General features: G+C 39.5%; 1 protein-coding gene across 1 annotated transcript in view; it reads right to left on the bottom strand.

Annotated features, from left to right (window-relative positions):
* Positions 1–3,806: 3,806 nt before the first annotated feature.
* The window catches only part of MTMR6 (myotubularin related protein 6), a 28,368-nt gene continuing 21,015 nt past the window's right edge, over positions 3,807–11,159 (bottom strand). Inside the window, exon 14 of the mRNA XM_082044698.1 lies at positions 3,807–9,293. Coding sequence (XP_081900824.1) covers positions 9,042–9,293 — 252 coding nt within the window. The 3' untranslated portion in view covers positions 3,807–9,041. The remainder of the gene's footprint in view (positions 9,294–11,159) is intronic.

Genomic DNA, 11,159 nt, shown 5'->3' with positions numbered 1-11,159 from the left:
ACGAGCAGCCCCATTTCAGAACACCTTTGAGTTACACTAAATCAGAGCAGCTCCCCCACAACCCTCTCAGTGACAGAGCCCCACGCTCTTCTCATCCTTAAGTGTTGCTCGGAAGTGCTGCTCTTCCAGCACTTGCCTACGGTCCTTTCCAGAACAGGGTTAGGTCATTAGCTCTTCTACAGACCTACTCTAATACCGGTTTCCAAATGACTGCATTGTTCTGCAGCTCAGAGCAAGCACAGTGCACTATTGCTAGAAATCCCTGTGGTGGTTTTTTACCTTGCTGACTTGGATAGCTGTTACCACAACAAGCAGCTCAGTAGTAAACTACCGTCCCTTGGCTGACCTCTGTGGCTACATATGAGCAGCTCTTCTCGGCCTCAGTTGCCTTGGAGTCTGACTGAATATAGGCACATAAGTGAGAAAAAGCAAGGAAACAGAAGAAGTGGCCAGAAACTGAACAGCCACAAGAGCACTAACCACAATAGAGCATATAGGACTCAGTTCAAATCTGCAGGTAAGAGAGCAGTCTCTGCCAAGTTGTGCTTTTTAAATAACCTTTCAGCAAGACTTCAGGCCAGCCAAGCAGAATTTTACATATGGATTCTCATCTTGAAATAGAACAAGCCAAACTGCGACCCAGGAATTTGAATTTTTAGGGCTATTTATAACTCAGTTATAGGGTTATACAAATAGCTCAGTTCCTCCATACAACACAATACCTCAAACACAAATAAGTATAATAGTTCTCATTGCTAACCCTTATCTTTTGCACACTGCTGAACTCCAGCTGACCAGCGTTTTTCCTGCAACGGCCTAAGTAGAAATTCATTGTCTTACACCCTCGTGACCCACTCTTGGTATGCGATCTCCTCCATGCGATCTTTGCTTGGGAAGCAGCTCTCCTTTCCTTTTCTTGGTTCACATCAGTAAATAGACAGATACCAGTTATCATCTCCCTTCTTCCAGGCTGTCCTTCGGCACTGCGGATGGACCTGTCTGCTATGGGATATAGGCAGCAGCAGCAGCAAAGGAGTTAGAGCACCATTCAGCCTCAGGTTTTTGTGGTTTGTTTTTTTTTTTTTTTTTTTTTTTTACAGCTACCCAAACCTCAGCACTCTCCTTCACACCATATTTCACAAAATTTGCAGTGATGGTTACATTCAGTTGTGCTCCATGTTCCCGCTTCACATTTTCCTGCCCCAAAATGCATTCACCATCCAAAGTCAACTCACCGTAAATTGTTGAAAAGAACGACTAGATCAATATTTACAAAGCTTTGTTTCAGTAAAGCACCAGGCACTAAGAGTGCTCCTGCTTCTCTTTTGAGACACTACCAACTGCACACATCTATCATTCCTGCTGCATTTGAACTGGAATTTAAGTCACCTATGAAGCAGAGTTACAAAATCCTCCTTACATGTAGATTTAACATATGCATAAACATTCACCCTTTTCTCCCGCAAATCATTTATTTTCAGTATGCTTCATAATAGCTGTCAGCAGTCTCCTTTGACATTTCCTGCACCTACAATAAGCATTTAAAAGCCATTTAAATAAATGACACAATAGCAACTGGAACATTTTTCCTGCTCATGTACAGCCCTTATCACATTTGAGAGAAAAAAAGGTAATCAAAGTTATTATTCTATCATGGTAGTCACACTTTAACCTCTCAAATATATTGTGGACTAATGGGACACTTACAGGTCACCAGATAACCTGGAAAGACAGTGCACAGGCAAAGTCTAGCAACCAAGCAGAAAATTAAACATTTTGTTTATTAATTTCTTCTACCAGCATACTACTGAAAAGAAGTTTACTAAAAGCTTAAAGTAGGATTAGAAATTAAAGAAGGATCTAATCACTGCAAGCATTTCCCCCACTAAAGTGTTCTCACATGAACCTCAAACCGAGCACTGAGCTGCAGCAGCCTCATGCCTTCCTAGAGAGACTCGGCCTGAGCAGCTCATACCAGAGTTGAGGAACACATCTGGGCAGCATCCACACTCCTGAATATCCAGAGAACAGCCCTGTCCTCTGCCAAGCCACGTTCTTGCAAGAACACAGTCATTTTTAGAGTTTTACACAGGGCAACTTCAGGGGATGGAAAAATAAACAAAACAGACAGCAACATGTTTGGATCGCTCAATCTTGCACCAAAGTCTGGAACTACCTCAGCCAGCATCAAAGCCCTCAAGCCACTGCAATATCAGCCTTTGATCCCACAGCCCAGTATGGCCACTACAAAAGTCAAGAGCAATGTATCTAGCTCCATTTTTGCCTTTAATATAGCTTTTATGTCCCATTTGCTTCTCCTTAACCATTCTGGGCAGTAGCCAGCTAATTCTCACACATGCCATCTATTCTCAGTCTAAACATGGACACTCTGAGTAATGCCTAAACTTAAGCAAGTTGCAGTTACAGACAAGTGAGGCAACAAATGCTACCTGGACTAAGTCAGCAAAAAAGGGCTGAAGTTAAACTTTGGGTTTTCCCTCCACTTATGTGTGCACGTATGAAACTCTGCACTTTTACTACATCCAATAGCATCCACACACTAGAAAAACAGGTGGATGAACATGTTTGTGCGCTTCAGGTCGCAGCTACAGCCACTGCATACAGAAGCCAGCTGACTGATGTTATGATTGTTGTGGCACACAGCTAAAACATACTGCCTTGACTTTGGAGTTTTGACCTTTTCCCCTGACGGTACTAACCAGATTCTCCCACAGTGTATTCTAGCACACAGCCTGACCACCAGGAAGGCCACTCAAAAACCTCCAATGGATTAAAGAGAGCCCTTTGAGCTGCATCTACCTACAGCAGGAGGTAATAAATATCACCACATTGACTATACATTGCATAGTGCAATGGTCCGGTACATTAGCTTCCATTTGTACCATGAACAGAAATCATATTCTCATGCAGCTCAAGATAGAGCTGGATGTAGGTGAAGTAAATATGGGTAAAATGGTTCTGGAAGAAGCTCAAGCATTGTATAGCAAGTACCAGTTAAGGAGAGTTTTATTACCATAACAAAAAATGATTGCTGTCTTTACTAAAAGAAGACTATAGCTGTGTAGTCCTAAGAAGCCTCAGAACTAAGAATTAAAGAAAACCATTCTTAATAGTTAATGGAAAAGTGACAGACAAGCTGGTGTTTCCAGAAAATGACTCCAATTTCCTAACCAGATTTGCTGGAGCTGTTGAAAACACTAATCTGGATTACTAACTATGGAGTAATGGTAATGCTAAGTAAACACAGAGCTCTCTTGTCCTGACACTTAATTCTTAAATTAAGCATAGAGTAGTGTAATTCACAGACTAGTAGTCTACAGTCAGTAACACAAAGCCGAGCCAGTCTCCCATGTCTAAAATCTACAAAATCATTCAAGAAACTAATAAATAGGCCAAGTCATTTCTGCATTCTATAGTCTGTATCAGATACTATTAATCCTTAAAAATGAAAACTTTATTCAATATGTTTAGTGTTCATACACTGCTATTATATATGGACTATTTAATGCCCAGTTAGACTGGCAATATTAAGACTTTATTTTTAGCTTTATGGATTTTCAAAACACTTACAAATAAAATACTTGTTACAAAATTCCATTTGCTAAAGCTTCTTCAGCAATATACATCAAGCATGATCCCAGCACACAGAAAAATTACTTTTACAGAGAGCGTTACATAGAGCAATAAATGCTAGTGAAACAGCGCCAGTCTTTCCAGATACTTTACAATGGAAGGAGTTTTCTTTCCCTTTGCCACATCCAACATTTGATTTTATTTTATATATCTATATATATATATTTTAAAATGGCCAGGTCTAAAGCTAAATTGTGTAAGTAAACTGACTGTGGAAGTCAACAGGCACTCAGAAGCCCCAAAAAGGAGAATAAGCAGTATTTTTCAAGTTCGCTAGTTCAGGGGTAAAAATCCCTGAGACAGAAAAACAACAAACCTGTTTTCTCTGATGGAAAGCTGTTTGTCAAGAGACACTGCTGACAGACAGCCATAAAGAAACTATAAGATGGAAGAGCAACAGTAAGGCAGAGCAAGAAAAGCAATCTGTAACGCTGGGTAATGAGGAATGCCTTTGAGGGGCAGCATGGGACTCCACCGAGGTTGCCTACTTGCAAGAAAAGTGTTCAGCAGGAACATACACAGAGATACAAAGCATGAGATATGTACATGCCAACCTTGGCAGTAAGATGAGAAACACTTTGCTAGTATGTGCCAAAAACTCTAATCCTATTTAATTATAAACAGTATACAATCAACCTCAAGAACTAAACTATAAACAAGAATAAACTAAATTCTGCACACTGATTTCAAAGTCACCACCAGGACATTTATTACTTGAAGCCAGTAGATTGAGAAACCCAGATCCATGTGTATTTTCTGTTGCTTGATGCCAGCGCAGAATTGTTTAGCTACAAGTATTTAATAGACCACGTCATTGAGTCCTCCGGGACCTGGAAACTCATCACAGAAATAGCACGTCTTTGACCCATCACCTTAAGTCCCTAAGCTGCTGCTGGACATCAAACAGCTTTAGTGCTGCTACTTTTCACAAGTCCCAGCAGGGTCCTGTTCCTTGCTACATGCTGTGACAAGGGGCCCTGACTACATCCTTTTCTTTAAGCCTATTGTGCATACAGAAGTTGCACCACTGAATTATATCATGCTGATTTTCAGTGCAATTTGACATGTAGGCAGGCCAAGCTAGCTAGATCAAACATGAGCTCACCAGTACTGCTCCCTAAGGCTGATCTGAGCCTTCAGCATAGCACAAGAAAGTTGCAATACTTCCAGGTTTTTGAAACATCCAAAGCCTGTTACATCTATCAAGCATGGCAATAGGCAACACTACGAGGAAAGTGTGGCATAAATCACAAAAGCATTAGAGCAGACTTCAGTCTAAAGATCTAATTCTAAAGGTTAATATAGGTTTTGCAACTAGTATACTTAGCCTATAATCAGCTACAGGTTTAGAATTATTAAAACTTGTGTTTAGTTGCTAAGAGCAACCTTTATGTTCTCACCTAAAGATCTATAAATTACCATTGTGGAGGGATGACCTAGTTTGAAATCAGGTTATCTTTAAACTCACTAGAAAGCAATCATCATGCTTACGCAAGGCCCTCACACTAGCCACACTTGCTCAAGAGCAGGGCAGGACTCTAAAGAACAAACGTCGGTAGCATGTGCCCTGTGCTATTTTAACATCAAATGCTTTTGTATTATTTACGTCACTTCCTTAAGAGGGCAGTAGTTAAGCCAAGCTACCCCAGTCCCACTTCAGCCCAACTGCGCATCATCCAGTTACGTGCTTAGTTTAGCAGAATGGGAGCAGCAAATTCTCAGGTACTTGCTGATGTGTTACTTTATCAAAAGGCCTTTGGAAAACAGCAGCTACAGAGGAAGAACATGACACCTTTCCCAGCAAGGCACATTCAGTGTGCTTATCCTGAGGAAGAGACACATCAAACTGTCACATCTTGGTTTGTGGTAGCTTTGCCTCAAAACCAACATGATATCAGGGCATTTGTTCCACATGGGGATGTGCAGTTTTACGGAAGGGCTGCTGTTCCAGTTCTTTAAATGGACTCTCCAGACTTCAGGCTTTTGCCCTAGATCTAGGTCACTAGTAATTGGACATGTGTGCAAAATGCACAGGCTCAGTTCAGTGTTGCTTAATTAATTTCTTAGTCTGTTGAGCTGGCAGTCATCCTACAAAACAGAACAGCTGGATATTTAAACTTACATTGAAGGATACATTATGACAATAGCAAGCCTCCCCAAAATAAGCCCAAGTCTTTTAGTACTAGTGAAATAAATATTTTAAACTGCCTGGAGTAAAGAGTGAAATCAGTTTTGGTTGCTCAGGTGAGACTATAAGCTTGGTTAATTAAAAGGAATTATTTCTCTTCTATAGCATTCAGACTGGAAAAAAGATCAAGCACAGCACAGACCACAGAAATCCAGGGACTTGACCAAGACTTCTCAAGATGAAGCACAGAACCGACAGGTGCCAAAGTCTCGCAGCCAATGGAACAGGAGCAACTACAGCAACTTTCTGTCTGGGACATTATATTCCCAAGCAACTGGCAAATGTACCAACTACACATTAATACCACAGCACGAAAGAGAAAGTTATGCACATTATTTTGATCCGTACTGGACACCTTTCAGTGCTGTAGCTGCTCTTGGAGCAACACATTCATGATGAAGAAATGCTCATCTACTGAAATAAGAATTAAAGTTCTCTGTGCTCCCAGAAGGCTTCTGCCAGTTTTTTTAGTCAACTTTCTTGATTGTTTTTAAACCCTTCTTGAAGGACACAGAACAGCCCCACTGTGTCGAGTCCTGTCCATCCTGCCAAGCTTTCTGTTGGAGCTCACTTCATGACCAGCTCTTTACTTCACCGCAGGTCCCATGTGCTTTGGAGAGTTTTGGCTTAAGCCTGAAGAGCAAATGAGAAGAGACAGCTGCTTCTCTGCAGGAACTTCTCTCACTGGTGACCCTGGGGGCTGAGCTGGCAGAGCTATCCGGACTTTATAAGAAGGCTGCTCTACAAAACAGCCTTATAAAATTCTTTTCACATATTAACTGGAGTAAAATATTTACTTCAGATGAGAAAGTATTGTATTTTTTTATGAAGAAATAGGTTCTGTGCCTGAGCAGACAGATTTTTAGCATTTTAAAGCTCACCTAACGAGCCTACCTTAATTTAAAATAAAAAGGCAACCTGATTCATTTTGCTAAGAACTAAACTCTGCCAAAAAAGGCCTAAGACTGAAATAAACCAACAATAAAGGGAACATATCTTTTCTTCAACAGCCTTACATACATGGACACTCAGATGTTTGTTAAAGTAAAAACAACATACAACAATATTTGCAAAAAAGCTTAGTATAATCATTTGAGTCTATAAAGTCTAAACAATAAATATGAAGAGTGTACATGGCACATCAGAGCAGCTAAATGTTAAAACAAATAAGTACAAATTGATAACACCTATATTGTCAGCAATAAATTTGTTTCACTGCTGTGACAAATACAAGCTTTATATGTAAGATGTTTTTCCAAAGGAAAACCACAGAACCAAGTTGATACAGAAGATGACGGGGAGACAAATAACAAGGCACGAAAACCCCTCTCGCAGCAATCCTGTAAGGCACCACTGTGCAAATGTGATACTATCAAAACCTGCAGTGGAGAAATTCTAAATGTGTTTAAATGACTGGATAATGTACTTTAAAGATGACACTATGCTCATATCTTCGGGAATAAAAATACTTACCAATCTTTATTTACACTTATAGGCTTTCAAAAAGCAGATCGGTGAAACAGGTGAATTAATACTCAGATACATGAGTCACAATTAACTTCTCCCAGACAGCTTCACAAGTGCAACTTGATCATGACCTATACTGGCCTTGTTAATGGAGTCTTGGATCCAACATGGTGCAGGGGGAAATGCTGCCAATTATGTCAAATAGTGTGGCACACTTGTAATTTTAACAAAATAGACTTAAGGGATTAGGATGAGACTAAACTCATTTTCACTTGCAACCAAAAATTACTTAAATCCAGAGATAAAAGATCAGTGGCATTAATCTAACATTATACCTAGGGATCCTAATATCCAAATTTCTAATTTATACCTTTATTTAAGAACTGTGCACTGGCATTTCTTCCCTGTTCTGTTATCTACTCAGAAAATCCACCATAAGACAAACTACAGCAAAAATCTTCTCCCTTACTAGAAGGTTAAAGAAACTAAGTTTCTCCATTTTTTATTATGTCCCATGATCTCTACTGCATCCTCCTAGAAGTTTTTGTCCCCTCTCCAATTACATAGAAGTCTCCAGATTGTACTGAAATTACTTAAAATATGCATACATTGGACAAGTTTATACAAAATGAGAAGGGGGTTTCACCAATAACTACAATTTTCTTCTAGTGAACGATTTAGGAGGCACTCAGTTTCTCATGAGCTTCAGATACATGAATAACATTTTTCACTTGGGAACAAAGGCAGCAGACTACACGTTCAAAACCTCCTGCTTCCATCCCTGCAACCTGAACAACTGTACAGCACATAGTAAACAATTTGAATGAACACAACTATTCAGTTATTGGCCAAGTTCTGTGTTCTTACATGACATGTTTCACTCTTTTTTACTCTACACTTCATTATTTTGCCACAAATCCAAACATTTAAAGTCAGACAACCTGTAGCTTCAATGATGCTCAATTTACTGAGCTGTCAGAGAGGAAAATCAGGTCAATCTATCACATTTTAAACAGTGGAAATGGAAGAACAGTCTTCAGTGATAAATTAACATTCATAGAGCTACTGGCTGAAAGGCTGTGCCAGCTTCGGCATACTTCATTCCTTATATTCAGTCCTGTTTTAAGGAAACAAAAATTTGAGCAAATACAATGTAAACAGAGCCAGGTAGACTGCAGCAGTAAAGGACAACAATATCATTGATCTGACAGGCTTAAGGCCAACTATTCATCACTTGAAGTATATTGTACTTTTCCATGGCACTTAATACACTGAAAGTTAGTACTGGGTGACATTAAACAAGGGTATACATAATCATATCATACGTAATATATGCGTGTAGCTTCAGTTCCTAAAATAGTTCGAGTTTTCTTGCCCAAATAAAATCCATTCGTGAAAGACCACCTGTGTTTTCCTATACTGAATAAGGTAATATTACCAATTTAATCAATTTAGTGCAAACTGACTTAAGTCCCAAAAGATATCATTCCTTAATTTTTAGTCACTACTTACCAAATCCCCCCATCTCTTTTAAAAGACAACTACAGTGGTGTGGTTTGTTTTTTTTCCTTAAAAGAACAGCAAACACTTGACAATTAGCATGCTGTTCTAACCTACATTAACAAAACTTGCCGATATACAAATCATGTTTTGGTCATGCAGCACAGACCCATCCTCAAAATAATCTCTCAGTCCAATCAGTCTCAACGAGGTGCACAGTACTGGATTTTAATCAGCAGGTCATCCTGGCCACTCCATACTCCAAGCTGACAACAGCAGGCTCAGCTTTAGAGAACTCTTCCACGAATTCGCTGTAGCGATTGTCTGCTGTGTTGCTGCCCTCTATAGTTCTTACAGCATCGTTCACAGGGATCAGTGGCTGCTGCTTTTTGAAGCAGGGAGGGGTTTTCCGTGCAGGAGGAGCAGACTGCAGACATTCTTTCACAGGGATTGTATCCAACTGTCCATTTCTCTGCTTTATTTTCTGAAATACAGAAAATGGTTACTAGCAGTGAGCATCACTGCTTTACTGATAATATTCTGCTTTGAAAGAAGTGCTGGCCAATTCCTGGGTTACACATATAGAATCACAGAATACCAGGTTGGAAGGGACCACAAGGATCATCTGGTCCAACCTTTCTTGGCAAAAGCACAATCTAGACAAGATGGCCCAGCACCCCGTCCAGCTGAATCTTAAAAGCATCCAATATATTTAGGCCATTGGACAATATTTTTCTCCACAGAATTTACAGCAGATGCTACAAGCACTGTATGCTTAAAGTTTGCAGCTGAACAGAAGGCAGAAAGGTTGCGTGTCAATGTCTGTAGAGAAGGAGAGGGTCTTCCAGGCTTGCCCCTTGTTCGGTTGGTATCACGATGGGAATACTTTCTGAGGTACAGGCAAAGGAAGAAAGACCTTGGTACTATTAGCAACCAAGGAGCTTGTAGTAGACCATGAGGCTCTTAAAACATAACTTCATACCTCAGCCCTTTTGTCCTTCCTAAAAGCTTTCTAAAAGACTTCCCTTTATATCTGGAAAAATGCTAATACAGTTTGTTCCAATGAAGTAATATACCAAAAGATGTCAACTAGAAAGCAGAACTGGAGGAAAGGACCTGTCCTAGAACAGAGCAAAAGAAGAAGGTGTTTTGGTGGGGTTTGTTTGTTGTTTTTTGTTTGTGTTTTTGTGGGTGGTTTTTTTTTTTTTTTTGGGGGGGGGGCGGTGTTTGGGGTTTGTTTTGTTTTTTTAATTAAAAAAAAAAAATCACCCAGTATCTGGGAGCTTGAACTAATTAACTGAACTGGTTTTGTTTGATGGTCAGTTTGGCAGTTTTGTTTTTGTTTGTTGATGTTGATGTGTTTGTGCTCTACAAAAAACCTCTACTGAGCCCAGAAGACTTCAGTGTCTCCTGACACCAACTTTTTGAAGAACAGCAGTAGGAAAGTCTATATCAAGATTTCAAATAACTCAATCTCTTCATCATTCAACTGCACCTAAGCCCACATTTCTCATTTAACACCCTGGAACAAGGTTCTAGTGAAGTAAAGTCTCAGTTTTGAATTTTCATCTTGCTTAGTCTTCTGCTTGCTTTATCTTGAGTTTTCATCTTGCTTCTTCAATTGCACAAAAACTTTTAGATACACAATTAAGACCTGAAACAGTTTAAGATTAAGTGACTGGAATTCATTATGTACCAGTAAGATCAGTTTAATAAAATCTTTCCTCTTGGAAAAGCTGTACTTTCCTCTCCCGCACCCCAGAATAACATGAGTTAAGTGTTACCATTTCTAGCCATACAAAAAAGTAAAATTGATAATTAGAGAACTTTCGCATTTCTTCAAAGGTATTGTTCTGAAGTTTCAGCATCTTAACTGACAAGAATAAGTCACACTAGAATAAAGTGGGATACAGTGTTCAGTCTTTCCTGCTTGTTTACTGCAGCAACCTATTAGAAGTCATTTATAGAAAACCGATCCCTGGATTTACTGATCTTCAAATGAGCAGCACACTCTGTATACCCCATAATTACCGTGACTTATGATAGCATGCATCTGCATATGAAGTTAAGAGAAGGACAATACTTACTGCTTCCATTTTAGTAGCTATAATGGAAATAAAACATTTTCAGTCTCCTTGGTTTAGCAACACAGCTGGAGCTACAATGGGTACCTTGTCATCTAAGGCAAGTTTCACATAAATTTAAACTATATTAAGCCAGCTTCAGCAATGCTTTCTTTAGTAGTAGAAGCACTTTTACATGATACAGTCCAGCAGTAAGGCACAATAAGTTGTGTTTAAGAGCAGAACACTGGCTGCATAGTCTGGCATTTAACATAGAAGCACACAGT

The sequence above is a fragment of the Streptopelia decaocto genome (assembly GCF_964273445.1).
Source record: "Streptopelia decaocto genome assembly, chromosome: 1".
Classification (NCBI taxonomy): Eukaryota; Metazoa; Chordata; class Aves; order Columbiformes; family Columbidae; genus Streptopelia; species Streptopelia decaocto.
Note: the sequence above shows the minus strand (reverse complement) of the source record. Positions and strands in the feature narration are given on the sequence as shown.